This window comes from Homarus americanus, unplaced genomic scaffold (assembly GCF_018991925.1).
Source record: "Homarus americanus isolate GMGI-L3 unplaced genomic scaffold, GMGI_Hamer_2.0 scaffold24523, whole genome shotgun sequence".
Lineage (NCBI taxonomy): Eukaryota > Metazoa > Arthropoda > Malacostraca > Decapoda > Nephropidae > Homarus > Homarus americanus.
The window spans coordinates 5,978,801-5,994,896 of NW_024744357.1; the positions used below are offsets into that span (position 1 = coordinate 5,978,801).

General features: G+C 43.8%; 1 protein-coding gene across 1 annotated transcript; it reads right to left on the minus strand.

Moving 5' to 3' along the window:
- Positions 1–501: 501 nt before the first annotated feature.
- On the minus strand, positions 502–10,473 carry LOC121877795. Its single transcript, XM_042383671.1, has 5 exons — positions 9,058–10,473; positions 2,976–3,047; positions 2,683–2,790; positions 2,117–2,347; positions 502–1,752 (listed from the first exon to the last, which is right to left on the minus strand). The coding sequence occupies exons 1-5, from the start codon at positions 10,270–10,272 to the stop codon at positions 1,222–1,224; spliced, it is 2,157 nt and encodes a 718-aa protein (XP_042239605.1). The 5' UTR covers positions 10,273–10,473; the 3' UTR covers positions 502–1,221.
- Positions 10,474–16,096: the final 5,623 nt, after the last annotated feature.

Consider the following 16,096-nt stretch of genomic DNA (forward strand, 5'->3'; position numbering starts at 1 on the left):
ACAGTGCGTTAATGTTCGAAATAAGGCAAACAGAGTATTGGGTTTTATATCTAGAAGTGTAAGTAATAAGAGTGCAGAGGTCTTATTGCAACTATATGTTGCGCTAGTCAGGTCGCACCTCGATTATGCGGTTCAGTTCTGGTGCCCTTATTATAGAATGGATATCAATTCACTAGAGTCGGTGCAGCGAAGAATGACGAAAATGATTCCGGGACTTAGAAACCTTCTATATCAGGATAGGTTAAAGAAACTAAACTTGCATTCCCTAGAACGACGAAGAGGAGATATGATAGAAGTATTTAAGTGGGTGAAAGGAATCAATAAAAGGGATATAGATAAAGTTCTTATAATATCCGAGCAGGATAGGACTCGGAGCAACGGATTTAAGTTGGATAAGTTTAGGTTTAGGAGGGAGATAGGAAGGAACTGGTTCACAAATAGGGTGGTGGACGAGTGGAACAAGCTTAGCAACTTTGTAGTAAGTGCTGGAACGCTGGAAAGTTTCAAAAGGAGGCTGGATAGATTCATAGATGATAGAGAGTGGTAATAACTCTCGACAGGAGCTGCCATGCACAGGCCAACCGGCCTATTGCAGACTCCTCATGTTCTTATGAATTTTTGGGTCAGATTTTCCTCCTTACAGACAGGCATGGGGCTGGGGCTAGTTTATTGGGTATCCTCTTGTATTCTGTGCTTTGTGAAGCACTAAAGTATTACAGCGACCATTGGGGAAGCTTATTGAGTTATGCCTAAGGGGGCCATTGATTGTGTTAGTAAACTACAAGCATAAGTGTACAGCTGCAGAAAGTGTGGTAGGTTCCTAACTATGTAGTGTCGGGTTTGTCTGTGGGAGGAGGGAAATACTGTATTGGTGATGGAGGGACGGCTATGTGATGGTGGCTGCTGGAGACGGGTGAAGGAAGGGGGGGGGGAATGTTTCAGGATATGTCATGGTGAGGGAGGTCGGGGCAGTGTGTGTGTGGGGGGGGGCAGGGCAGGTAAAGAGAGCCGTGGTGTCTTGTTTGTGTCTTTCAATTTGAACCGTTCATATTGCAGAGATTTACACGGTGTTATCGTCTTTTCTTTTGGTGAATTTAAGCTAATGCTTGATGTATTTGGCTCTAACAGTGACTAATGACCTCACCTCTTCACGGAAACTAGTGTTGTGGAGTTGAATGTACTGTACTGGATGGGTAACTAGGCTCATTTATTCATGTGAATTTACCGGTACTCCTCATATGGTTGCTCCTCGTTTATGCTTAGAGGATGAATGTCAAGATCCAGTAAAGTGCCTTTAGAGTCGTTAGACACGTAAGAGTGATAGAGGGCGTGACGATATTCACAGAGGGCATGTAGGGGAGTGTCGCAGGGCGCTGCCACCATCGCCAACCCGGCGCCCTGTGACATCAAACACTGTGGAGATGTCAAGTCACTTTCCTCGTCCTCAACTTCTACACGATTATACTCGCTCAACTGCACCTCCACCGGGGTTCCAGTAATCCACTCCCACGCGCCAGCCACCTTCCGTCCGCCCAGCCAGTATGAGGGCAGGGGTGCGGCGCTCTGGGCCTGGAGGTGGCTGAGGATCTTGTTATTAGGTATGGTAGCGAGGTGACCGCCAGCGTCCCTACACAGGTCTCGTGACTCTTCCCAGGAGGCAGAGACGTCGTGCAGGGGGAGGAGGCAGGTGCCACCCAGCAGTGTGTACCGGGCAGGACAGCCAGACCCCACCAGCTTCACGGCTCCCTCCAGCTGTAACATAAACAACGTCTTACATCGATGTTGACTACTATTGCCTCTCACCTGGCCATGTTCTCTAGTATTGTCTCTCACCTGGCCATGTTCTCTAGTATTGTCTCTCACCTGGCCATGTTCTCTAGTATTGTCTCTCACCTGGCCATGTTCTCTAGTATTGCCTCTCACCTGGCCATGTTCTCTAGTATTGCCTCTCACCTGGCCATGTTCTCTAGTATTGTCCCTCACATGCCCCTCCTTACCTTGGCCACCCTCCCGCATCCCCCCCCCCCTACCATGGCCACTCTCCCAATGCCCCCTTTACCTTGGCCACCCTCCCACATGGCCCTCACTACTTTGGCCACCCACATGGACCATTCACCTTGGACAGTCGTTGCTGGAGTTGGTCTGTTACATCCTGGAGCGCCTCAGTGAGCTGGTCGGCGGTGGACTGGGCGGAAGCGACAGCGGCAGAGGACACACTGGTGACTGCTGCGTCCAGGTAACCAAGGGATGAACGTCTTAGTTTCTCCAGGGTGCGGGTCGACTTGTTCAACGTGTCCTGTACCGCCCGCCGCACCCCAGACTGTACTGCTTCAACCTCTGACGATATCTGCAACCAGAGAGATAAGAAAGAGATAGAAAGTAGGGAGAAGGGAGAGAAAGAAAGTGTAGAGAGGGAGAGAGAGACAAAGGAGGGAGAAGGGAGTAAAAACAAGACAAGGGAGAAGAAAAGAAGGGAGAAGAGGGGAGAAAAAGATAATATATATTTTATCAATATATTAGTACTTAAAGATTAACCTAACCTAACCTATGACATGTGGACCATTAACAGGGAGTAGGGGTAGATACATCATTCTACTTACTGAAGGGTGATGAAGTGAGAGGTAGAGGGGTAGATGATGGAGTAGATATTGGAGGTAGAAATAATAAGAGGGTAGACTTTACCTGCTGGGTGTGCATGTGGAGGCTGGTAGAGTAGTAAATCCTGAGGCCTGCCACCTGATCTGAGATGTGTGTCATGTGGTCAATCACTTGGTCTGCCATGGTGGCTATCTGTGGGCGAGGGACGTCTTATAGTACACCTCACTCATACACCCTACACCCACGTACACTCATACACCCTACACCCACGTACACTCATACACCCTACACCCACGTACACTCATACACCCTACACCCACGTACACTCATACACCCAACACCAATTATAGTTACCGCCATAAATCAAAGTGACTTACCGTTTCGTTGAGGAGAGTGAAGGATGGATCAGTGTACAGGATGGTGGTGCCGTTCTGGGTAGCCTTGTGAGCCTGTTGAGAGTGGGTAGTGAGATCTTTGACCGCTTGGAATAGTTTACATTTACTGATGTGTTTGGGCATTAAAACACAGTACAATTGCATCATTTTTAAACTCGTGTTCAATAATATATCGGCGGCTGGTCAGTTGGGAATAATTTACCCATATGAATATTAGCACCTCTGCTTATTTTCCTGTTGATTAAACAACCTAACCCAACAGCCTAGCCTAACCTAACCCTTACCTTACATAACCCTCCCAGGTAGCATTATTGTGTTTTAATTATCAGGTGAAATAAGCTGTGGTCTAATATTCATATAATCCATATTTGATGGCTTCTGTAGACGTTTGGCTATATACTGAACGTCAAATATAAAACGATAATATTGAATGGTTTTTCAGTTCGCCAGTTACTTTTATCATTATTCACAAGTAAATAAATGTTAACGTCTAAAGTCAAGATATATTTCCCTTCTCTGCAACTTTAACTTTTTATTACTTGTAAATTTATACCAAGCTTTAGTTTTTCACGCTGGCAGACAACTCGTGTTTATGCGATTAATGGCTAAGAGTATCTCAGGTTACAACAAAATTGAAACTCTCATTATTTTATGTTTAATATCTATCCATTGGCCCAAATGTTGTAGGTGAAGATAAGGGAAAGTGAGCTGTGGGGGGGGGATGAGTGGCGGTAGGTGGCAGCACTGGCCTCTTGAACACAACGTAAACAACACCGTGGCGCTGGTGTAAACAGTTCCCACACCAACAAGACTCACACACACACACACACCTTAAAAGAGAGGAATGGATACGATACACAGTTCCCATTTTTTTTTTAAATGGGCTCTTGAAAACCGCATTGGCATAGGGAAAACGGCTTATTCGTACACAATCAAATTACGCTAATAATTTTAAAAACGCCTCTCGTGTTTCTCCCAGACATGTTGTAGGTAAATTAGTATTAGCTACAGTGAAACCTCTATTTAACGGATTACATCGAAAGGAAAACCCGTAATATCAAGGTGGAACTGATATTTAGGGGAAAGGAAGAAGAGAAATTAAAGAATATCACTATCAGAAAAGAGGATGTTCTTAAGAGGATAAATAAACTAAAGAAGACAAAATCCCCAGGGCCCGATGAGATTTTCCCTCGAGTCTTGAAAGAGTGTAAGGAACAGATTAGCGGACCCCTCGTAAATTTATTTACAAAATCATTAGACACTGGAGTTGTGCCAGACTTGTGGAAACAGGCAAATGTAGTACCCATATTAAAAAAGGGAGACAGAGCATCAGCGTCAAATTACCGGCTAATCAGTTTGACGTCAGTAGTGGGGAAATTTCTTGAATCAATTATAGCAGATAGCATTCGATTGCATCTAGAGAAAAGCAAATTAATCTACGACTCTCAACATATGTTTACAAAGGGAAAATCTTGTCTAACAAATCTGCTGACGTTTTTTAGGAAAGTCTTCGAGGTAGTAGATAATGACGAAAATTATGATGTTATTTACTTAGACTTTAGCAAAGCATTTGACAGTACCGCATCGGAGGCTTCTGAGGAAAATTAAGGCTCATGGTATCGAGGGGAAAGTTTTAAATTGGATAAAATCATGGCTCACCGATAGAACACAGAGGGTCAGCTAAGATGGTGTTAAATCTGAGTGGGGCCGTGTAACCAGTGGGGTTCCCCAGGGGTCAGTACTAGGCTCACTCTTGTTCATAATCTACATAAACGATCTAGATACTGGGATTAGCAGTGATATAAGCAAGTTTGCGGATGACACCAAAATAGGGCGGCAGATTAATTCAGGGCAGGATGCAAATGCACTACAGGAGGATTTAAATAAACTGCAGGGGTGGTCTGAGAAATGGCAAATGAAATTCAACACCAGCAAGTGCAGCGTACATAATATTGGAAGAACAAATACTGTCAATGTATACAGCCTTAACAACATCAACCTAGAGAAGTCGACTTGTGAAAGAGACCTAGGGGTACTTGTAAGCCCGGACCTATGGCCTAGAAAACAGTGCGTTAATGTTCGAAATAAGGCAAACAGAGTATTGGGTTTTATATCTAGAAGTGTAAGTAATAAGAGTGCAGAGGTCTTATTGCAACTATATCTTGCGCTAGTCAGGTCGCACCTCGATTATGCAGTCCGTTCTGGTGCCCTTATTATAGAATGGATATCAATTCACTAGAGTCTGTGCAGCGAAGAATGACGAAAATTATTCCGGGACTTAGAAACCTTCCATATCAGAGTGCGGGGAGATATGATAGAAGTATTTAAGTGGGTGAAAGGAATCAATAAAGGGGATATAGATAAAGTTCTTATAATATCCGAGCAGGATAGGACTCGGAGCAACGGATTTAAGTTGGATAAGTTTAGGTTTAGGAGGGAAATAGGAAGGAACTGGTTCACAAATAGGGTGGTGGACGAGTGGAACAAGCTTAGCAACTTTGTAGTACGTGCTGGAACTCTGGAAAGGTTCAAAAGGAGGCTAGATAGATTCATGGATGATAGAGAGTGGTGGTAACTCTCGACAGGAGCTGCCATGCACAGGCCAACCGGCCTATTGCAGACTCCTTATTTTCTTATGTTCTTATAGGGGTGAAGAGTCCGTTATATTGAGGGACTGTTAGATGTGAAACCCCCATCTAACGGATTATAAGAGTATACAGATAAGTCCGTTATTTGGAGGTTTCGCTGTACAGTATGTTATAATTGGCCGGCCAACGTCTGGATTTAATTCCTGTCTGAAGTGTATACATCCGTGGGGTGGAGGTGTGCGCGGCGTGTCTAATTATTTCCTAAAACTTTGTAACCAAACCTAACCTCACCTCTCCTGGGACGGGATGTGAACGTGAATCTAAACTAACTTAAGGGAGAGGGAGGAGGAGGAAAGGTGACGCAAGAGGAAGAGGAGGAAAAGAAGACGCAAGAGGAGGGGGAGGAAAAGAAGAGAGGAGAAAAAGAAGCGAAGAAAAGGGAACAACAGAAAAGGGAAGAGATGGGAAAGGAGGAGAAAAAGAAAGGAAGAGTAAAAGAAGAAAGAGGAGGGAAAAAGAAAGGAAGAGTAAAAGAAGAAAGAGGAGGGAAAAAGAAAATTAAGCTATCTTCCCCAGTTATGTTTAGGTTAGTTTGTTTTGGTGATCATCAGTAATGGTTTAGCTCAACTATAAGGTACACACACAGATTCTTGTAGGCACTGACAATAGATTACAATTATCTAAACACACAAATGGTCTAGGATAGGTTAGGTTGTATTAGGTTAGATTACAATCGTCTAAACACAGGAGAAACTTACCATGATATAGTATTATATTTCCCAGACGAATTTATATTTTAATCTATATCATGGTATTGTATCCTGGGATATTCGGCCTATATATTATATCATATTGATCAAGTACAAACATTTTATTATCCTTTTGGGGAGATGAAATTTTAAGTTCTGATTAAAATTGTCAACAGAACCCATTTCATTAGTATTGATTCTCTTGATAAGTTAACCCGGATACACAAGCATTGGTCAATATAGTGGTAGCCTCATCGAAACTCAGTCTACTCTGAGAAGTTCGTTTGCTTAAATGGATTAGGGCGTGGTTACAGGACAGGAAACAGCGAGTGAGCATTAACGGCACTAAATCCCATTGGAGCAACGTCACTAGAGGAGTTCCCCAAGGCTCAGTACTTGGACCATTATTATTTATTATACACATAGACGACATAGATATCGGCATAGACAGCAACATAAGTAAATTTGCTGATGACACTAAAATAAGACGATGCCATAGAGAAATCCGACTGCGAGAGAGTAGGAGTAATGATAAGTAGGAACCTTAAGCCAAGTAAACAATGTGTATTTCCTCGAAACAAGGCTAATAAAGCACTTGGGTTCATACAAAGGAGTGTTAGTTACAAGACTAGCGAGGTCATCCTAAAACTATATTTGCTCTTGTGAGACCTCACGGATTACCAGTTCATTTCTGGTCACCGTACTACAGAATGGATATAGAATCAAAGAATTCAGAGAATGACAAGGCTAATCGGGCATTAGTAACCTTGAGTACAGAGACAGGTTAAAGCATCTTAATTTGCACTCTCGAGAGACGTAGAGTGAGGGGCGATATGATAGAGGTGTATAAATGGAAGTCAGGGCTGAACAAAGGGGACATTACAAAGGTACTCAAACTATCCAACCAGGAGCGAACTTCGTAACAAAGGTTTTAAATTAGACAAATTTAGATTTAGGCGTGAAATAGGTAAACACTGGTTTGGTAACAGAGTAGTGGATGAGGAACAAGTTACCAAATATCATCATTAACTCGAATACACTGGATAACTTCAAACATAGGTTGGATGCTCATATGAGCAATAGGGGTTGGGTGTAAACAGGACTGCCCAGTATGGGCCAATAGGCCCGCTGCAGTTTCCTCCATTCTTATGTTCTTGTGTTTTACTGTTTTAATTTGTTTAACCGATTTATTTCTGTTTTAGTGATTTATATAGTTTTACCGTTTCAATTGCTGTACTGTTTTATTTGGTTTTACTGTGTCTTATTTATTTAATTAATATTTATTTTTTTTTTAGTTTATTAATATTTTATTAATTTTTTTTTTTTTTGCAGGGAGAGAGGCAGAGGACCGGGCCAGGCCGTGTTGGAGGCATCATCAGTTGTGGTTGCGATGCTTGGTGCTTGTTATCCCCGGTGTAGGAACAACAAATATTTGAAGGTTAGTAAGTCACACGGACAATGATTCACTCATGCATGACCCACCGCTGAGGGCAGGCAGCATGCAAGGTTGCTTCTGTTCCTTCATGAAGACCAGATACTGCACCGCATGACTTCGATAACAGACCAAAGGAATCAAAATATATTAGCCTATTTAACTTTTAATTTAAGTAGAATATATTGTAGGACAGTTTTATTATTAGGTTTAGTTAGTTCGCTTTTTTCTGAAGTTGATTATAGTTTAGTTGTATGTCCATTAATATTACTGTACATTCTTGACGGCAACGGCGTGGTGGAAAGAGGAGGAGGGAGGGTGAGGGAGGGCCCAGTTATCACTGCTTTAGAAATATGACGCGACGCTGCAGCACATCCTGACTCACGAGGCCCTCTGACCGCTTGTGTCTACAGTCTAAACGTCTTCATTTAATACCAGTAATTGACAGTTAACGGAAAGACTCTGAAATCGGATAGTGTTTTTAGAAGGAGAACGGTCATAGTAACGTAAAAAAGGCGAGGTTTTTTTTTTACTTCGTGATTCTCAACTCGGGAGCTGAAATAAATTTTTTTTTTAGTGTTTCCACAAAAAAGACTATACATTAAGCATCAGATATTGACAAAAATGAGACCAAAAATTGTCCGCCAAACTAGCAACAGGGAAGGTCCAAATTTGAGCCAATTATTGATAAAATAGGTAGGATTAACTTATTATTGAGAATGTTAAGAGTTAAGTAGCATCTCCTGGTGAATATAACCGCCTGGCGTTAACTAAATAAGCTATTAAAAGGGGCGGCCCGTAGTGAAGGAATTATTTATCTAAATCAATATAAAGACTTGAGAGTGGAATGACTTTAACTAAAGTAACTTATTCTAGCTGGTCTATGTGTCACTGACGGAGAAATGTGGTATGACGCAGCTGTGCATGAATTAATGTCGGTTTTAATTGCATTTTAGTGTTTTATTGGTGTGTTACTGGTGTTTTACTGTTTTATTGGTGTGTTACTGTGTTTTAATGTTCTTTATTTGTTTTACTGTTTTATTTGAGTTTTACTGTTTTACTTTTATATATCTGGGAGAAGACACGGGACAGGATGAGGTAAGGAAGGCGTGAGTTAAGGGGCAATACCTTCCTTCACCCGCCCCTTGTGTTGGCCTGACTGTGTGTGTTGGTCACTGAAGTACGTACTCTATGCCTTATAACACAAACACGCCCTCCTCTCTCTCTCCTGTCACTCCATCTATTAGTCTCACACTATCTTTCTATATACATACGTCACAGACACACAGCCTCACCGACACAACACAGAGGTCTGCGGCGGACAGTCTCGTCTGGGTGAGGTTGTGAAGCTCCTGTAGGTGGTCGAGGCCATTGTTGAGGACGGCGGTGTTGTTGGCCTGGGCGTGGAGGAGCAGGTCGATCTGGGCGGCGGTGGAGGACGACATGTCATTCAAGGTGTAGTTAGCTGCCTCGAGGACCAGCATGGCTAGTTCCTTGGCATGGCGCTTGGCAGAGGCAGCCAAGGAGTCTTCTAGACCCCCGAGGCGAGATTCTACTTTCCTGTAGACGTCTTGTGTCTGCGTCCTGACCAAGGTGTCGACGGAGGTGATGGCTGCCAGGAGTCTGTCTTGTAGGACGCGCTGACGTATGGAGGAGGTGTGCAGAAGAGCCCCCAGGCGCTTGTCCATAGCCAAGTTAGACACTCGGATGCGGTTAAAGACGGCGGCGATGAGGTGCTTGGTGGCATTAGTGCTGGGGGCCACCAGCTCCTCCAGGCGTGAGAGCGACCTCTGGCAGTCGAGAACCACTTGAGAGTCGCACTCAGGCTGGCTACTATTGGCCACCACCTCCTCCACGACGCTCTCAAAATAGCTTTTCATGTCGTTAAGGACGACTTCAGTAACGAGGGTGAGGTTGAGGGCGTAGTCGTGCATCATCTGCTTCGTCGCCTCGGTTGTGTTGGTCGTCAGAGTCCCACAGTCACCCGGACGGTCACTGGAGACATCATCTAAACGCTCCTCCACACTCGCCCCGATCATGTGTACACTCAGGTTCAGGGACTTGATGTTCTCTGACACCGACTGTATGGAGGTGTTCGCGGCTCCCAGCTTCACTTCCAAGCTATGCTCCACTTCTTTTATCCTGTTATCAATCTTTGCCTTTATTTCACGTCCCTTCAGATCCACTATATCATACACTCCACCAAGCATGTCTTCCGTGGCCTCTAGCAGTGCCTCCTGTTTGGTTTCTATCGACCTCAGTTTGGCCTCCAGCTGTGAGTTCTTTTCCTCCTGGCCTTTGAGGAGGTTCGTCAGTAGGTCGAGCTTCAACTCAAGCTCGTCCACTTTGCTGACCTTGACGATAAGCACGTCTAGTTTCCTGAGGGTGGCCTCCTGCCTGATGAACAAGCTAGGTAAGGGGTCAGACGTGTTCTCCGTGATCACCTCTGTCATCACTGGGACACACGCCACCAACACCATCACCCACGACAGACGACCGCGTTCCTTCATCCTGCCTTAACACTTTTACTCAACTGTTTGCTCACACTACACCGCTATCTCGAGAACCAGGACATTCCATTATGAAATCAATACATCTGTGAGAAGCAGCGGACGCCCTGTAGCACATCCAGAAAGACATCTCGCGGCACCTGATGACTGTTGTACACATAAGGACCAGTGTTTGGTGAGGCGTGAACCACTACCCAGCAGGAGAGAGACTGGCGGGGGCAGGGTGCGAGGGGCCTCATATATTTGTTTACATGATGAAAGCTCGTACAGGAGGGGTCGGTCTATACCCTCAGGTGCCCAAACAACGCCAGCACCCAGTTGTATCAAACGGGGTCACTCACTGCCCATGGTGGCGGGGTGTTCCACATCTTCACTACTCTACCCTATTTTCTTGATGATTATTTGGTAGTTATTATGTCAACACTCGTTAATGGTTGGTTATTATGTCGATGCAATAAGACTCAAGGGTCCGTGGTGTGAGTTGAGCAGTTCTTACGTTATTGGAACCTGGAACAGTCAGTCACCTCCCGGCTTAGTACTTGTAAACTAAAGGTATAATTTACCCCCAGGGAACTCTCTTAAAACTCACTATATAACAAGTATTTATAAGGCTCATTGTAGCATAAACTAAGCCCTTGATGATGATTTAACCCTTTGACGACGATGATTTAACCCTTTGACGACGATGATTTAACCCTTTGACCACGATGATTTAACCCTTTGACCACGATGATTTAACCCTTTGACGACGATGATTTAACCTTTGACGACGATGATTTAACCCTTTGACGACGATGATTTAACCCTTTGACCGATGATTTAACCTTTGACGACGATGATTTAACCCTTTGACGACGATGATTTAACCCGGCGACGATGATTTAACCGCTGACGACTATGGTTTAACCCTTTGACCACGATAGTTTAACCCTTTGACGACGATGATTTAACCTTGACCACGATGATTTAACCCTTTGACCACGATGATTTACCCTTTGACCACGATGATTTACCCTTTGACGATGATTTAACCGACCACGATGATTAACCGCTGACAACGATGATTTAACCCTTTGACCACGATGATTTAACTTTGACCACGATGATTTAACCCTTTGACCACGATGATTTAACCCTTTGACCACGATGATTTAACCCGACACGATGATTTAACCCTTTGACGTGATAACTTAGGAACCGTAGCAAATGATTCTATTATCATTGGCTGTTATACCAAGGAGACACTGCGTTTCTGACAGCTACCAAACAGGGAGGTACTGGGAAGATATTGGAGCATAATGTGTTGTCTAATGGTAGACCCTGCTGCCATATGTGACCAAGTCCCAGGTTGATGATCTGACTTTCTGCCTCATTTACACACAATTGCAGGGTCTCAATTGTTTCTCATACTATTGACAACACAACATACAGTATATATATTGTTTCTCACTATTGATCGCTTTTTTTTTCTTTTTGGTTCTTCATTATTATAATTATTTTATTATATTTTTATTTCATATTTTATTTGATGTTTTTTTTCTAACTTTATTATTATTATTATTATTATTATTATTATTATTATTATTATTATTATTATTATTATTATTATTATTATTATTATTATTATTCCCCCAGGCCCCGATGTGGGTCATTGACCTGTTGCCGGGTGGGCTAATCCCCGTGAAAAAAAAATATATTGTTTGTGACGTTGATAAGCTTAGATGTTGTTTGTGACGTTGATAAGCTTAGATATTCATTTGTGACGTTGATAAGCTTAGATGTTGTTTGTGACGTAGATAAGCTTAGATATTGTTTGTGACGTTGATAAGCTTAGATATTGTTTGTGACGTTGATAAGCTAGATATTGTTTGTGACGTTGATAAGCTTAGATATTGTTTGTGACGTTGATAAGCTTAGATATTGTTTTGTGACGTAGATAGCTTAGATATTGTTGACGTAGATAGCTTAGATGTTGTTTGTGACGTAGATAAGCTTAGATATTGTTTGTGACGTTGATAAGCTTGATATTGTTTGGTGACGTTGATAAGCTTAGATATTGTTTGTGACGTTGATAGCTTAGATATTGTTTGTGACGTTGATAAGCTTAGATATTGTTTGTGACGTTGATAAGCTTAGATATTGTTTGTGACGTTGATAAGCTTAGATATTGTTTGTGACGTTGACAAGCTTAGATATTGTTTGTGACGTTGACAAGCTTAGATATTGTTTGTGACGTTGATAAGCTTAGATATTGTTTGTGACGTTGATAAGCTTAGATATTGTTGTGACGTTGACAAGCTAGATATTGTTTGTGACGTTGACAAGCTTAGATATTGTTTGTGACGTTGATAAGCTTAGATATTGTTAGTGTCCTACATCTGGCAGCCTGAACCCTTAAGTCCTGGTCACATCCGTCTAGTGGTCAGTCAGTCCTGGTCATCCGTGGCGGTGGACGACGCGTTGTTGTAGTTTAATGTAATTTATTTAGGGAGGAGGTGAGGGGAAGGAGGGAGGGAGGGAGGTGAGGGGAAGGGAGGGAGGAGGAGGTGAGGGAAGGGAGGGAGGTGAGGGTAGGAGGGAGGTGAGGGAGGAGGGAGGGAGGTGAGGGGAAGGAGGGGGAGGGAGGAGGTGGGGTGGGAGGGAGGTGAGGGGAAGGAGGGAGGGAGGTGAGGGGGCAGGAGGAGGTGAGGGAAGGAGGGAGGGAGGTGGGGAAGGAGGAGGGAGGTGAGGGGTAGGAGGGAGGTGAGGGGAGGAGGGAGGAGGGAGGTGAGGGGTAGGAGGGAGGTGAGGGAAGGAGGGAGGGAGGTGAGGGGGTAGGAGGGAGGTGAGGGAGGGAGGGAGGTGAGGGGGCAGGAGGGAGGTGAGGGGGCAGGAGGGAGGTGAGGGCAGGAGGAGGTGAGGGGCAGGAGGGAGGAGGTAAGGGGAAGGAGGAGGGGAGGGAGGTGAGGGGGCAGGAGGAGGTATACTTTCATAAGGTAAGATTCTCGTGTATTTATTATTATCTAGTAATCTAGATGGTACCTGACACGCCCCTAACCTAATCTGACCTGACACGACCTGGCCTAACCTAACCTGACCTGACACGACCTGGCCTAACCTGACCTGACCTGACACGCCCTAACCTGACCTGACACGCTAACCTGACCTGACACGCCCTAACAACCTGACCTGACACGCCCTAACCTAACCTAACCTCACCTAGCCTAACCTACAGGGATTAATTATTTATACAAGTTGATGAATAGTGTAGATTTAAGTTACTGAATGGTGTGCTTAAAGACAGACCTTTTCCTTCTCTCCTCTTCTTCCTTCACCCTCTTCTCCTTCTCTCCTCTTCTTCTTCTCTCCCTTTTATCACCCTCTTCTCCTTATATCCATCTTCCCTCTTCTCCCTTCTCTCCCTCTTATCACCCTCTTCTCCCTTATATCCCATCTCTCCTCTTCTCCTTATTTCCTTCTCTCCTCTTTTCACCCTCTTCTCCCTTATCCCATCTCTCCCTCTTCTCCTTATTTCCTTCTCTCCCTCTTACCCTCTTCTCCCTTATCCATCTCTCCCTCTTCTCTATTTCCTTCTCTCCCTCTTTTCACCCTCTTCTCCCTTATATCCCATCTCCTCCTCTTCTCCTTATTTCCCTTCTCTCTCTTCTCACCCTCTTCTCCCTTCTCACCCTCTTCTCCCTTCTCTCCTCTTCTCCCTTCTCTCCCTCTTATCACCCTCTTCTCCCTTATATCCCATCTCTCCCTCTTCTCCTTATTTCCCTTCTCTCCTCTTTTCACCCTCTTCTCCCTTATATCCCTCTCTCCCTCTTCTCCCTTATTTCCTTCTCTCCCTCTTTTCACCTCTTCTCCCTTATATCCCATCTCTCCCCTCTTCTCCTTATTTCCTTCTCTCCCTCTTTTCACCCTCTTCTCCCTTATATCCCATCTCTCTCTTCTCCCTTATTTCCCTTCTCTCTCTTCTCACCCTCTTCTCCCTTCTCACCCTCTTCTCCCTTCTCTCCCTCTTCTCCCTTCTCTCCCTCTTATACCCTCTTCTCCTTATATCCCATCTCTCCTCTTCTCCTTATTTCCCTTCTCTCCCTCTTTTCACCTCTTCTCCTTATATCCCATCTCTCCCTCTTCTCCTTATTTCCTTCTCTCTCTCTTCTCCTCTTCTCTTCTCACCCCTCTTCTCCCTTCACCCTCTTCTCCTTCTCCCTCTTCTCTCCTTCTCTCCCTCTTATCACCCTCTTCTCCTTATATCCCATCTCTCCTCTTCTCCTTATTTCCTTCTCCCTCTTTTCACCCTCTTCTCCTTATATCCCATCTCACCCTCTTCTCCTTATATCCCATCTCTCCCTCTTCTCCCTTATTTCCCTTCTCTCTCTCTTCTCACCCTCTTCTCCTTCTCTCCCTCTCCCACCTATGCGTCCTAGTATGACTCTCTGTTTTGTGGTTTATTTATCCAATTATTTTTTACGTCCTGGTTAATAACTCAGGGTTGTGTATTAAAGTCATTTGGTTATTAATGTTATTATTCTCTCCTGGTATTGTCAGGTTTATTTAAATATAATTATCTTAATATGTACGTAATTTATTCTCTTATTTTATGTAGTTTTGTTTAATTCAAAATGAATGGAGAAAAAATTGTGTTCGTGGGAAATTATATAAAACAAATTCAAACATTTATTGACGTACTTGAGATGATTAATTCTAACTAAATAATGATCCCTTTCTATTCAATATTTGACTTATCTCTGCCATTAATGAAGAAGGGGAATATATATATATTTTTTTTTTACATTCACAAGTTACAGTTCCTTGATCGTGCGGCTGACAGCGTGGTCCTGGCAGCGTCAAAACCCAAACAATTTGTACAGTGGCGGTAAACACGAGGTTCTTCAGGAGTCTGGCGTCATTGGATCGTCCTCCTCCCCTTTTCCTTCCCTCCTCTTTCTTCCCCGTATCCTTATCCTCATCATACCCTCCCTCCCTCCCTTCCTCTCCTCACCCCTCCTCCTTCCTCTCCTCACCCTCCCTCTCCCCCTCCTTCCTCTCCCTCACCCTCACCTCTCTCCCTCACCTCCCTCCTCCCCTCACCCCTCCCTCTTCCTCACCATCCCTCTCATCAGAATATACAAACCTTGGGCCAGCATTTGTTTTGACTCTGTGTAATAAACGACCAAGGTCCAATTTCTCGGCCCTCAAACACTCACACGATTCACCTAACTAACTACAGTAACTAACTTGAACTGAAGTACGGAAATAACGGTTAAAATTCATTATCATCAATATCGTCCACATCATCATCATCATCATCATCATCATCATCATCATATGGTTATACGTACTCTGTGCCTTTACTTAGATACGGTCACTATACATCTTCGGGTTATCCCATTGTTTTTATTACATTACTTTAATTGAGACTTTAATGTTGATGTGAAATTAACAGATTAATACAGGAAGTGTGTGTGTGTGCGTGCCATCATCACCACCACCACTTCCGCCATCACTAAACACTGTGCCTCGGTCTTGCCTGCTAGGGGTCGGCCGGCTTGTTTGTATATAAAATGTGTCGACGTATTCGTTTACAGCTGCTCGTCGTGGTAAATGGCTGGCTGAGACGTCGACGTGATTCACTTATAGGGTCGCGTCTCCTTGTTGCAGGAATGGAGATTTTTATTTATTTTTATTATTGGTTACACAGTAGTTATTATGGATCACGTGAAGACTCGCCTACCCCAGCTTATTACACTTGGAGATTGACCACCCTGACGCTAATCTAACTAAACCTTTCCTAGATAAAAGTTTGGTAAAGTTTAAGCTTTATTTGTTTAATTTT

Bases quoted from the DNA above. Each gene is read 5' to 3' on its own strand.
- LOC121877795 (XM_042383671.1), bottom strand. From the start codon at position 10,272: ATGAAGGAACGCGGTCGTCTGTCGTGGGTGATGGTGTTGGTGGCGTGT. The intron at 2,348-2,682 runs GTAAAGTCTACC...CTCTGGTTGCAG, and splicing joins TCCACATGCACACCCAGCAG to ATATCGTCAGAGGTTGAAGC. The intron at 1,753-2,116 runs GTGAATGGTCCA...TTTATGTTACAG, and splicing joins TCCAGCAACGACTGTCCAAG to CTGGAGGGAGCCGTGAAGCT.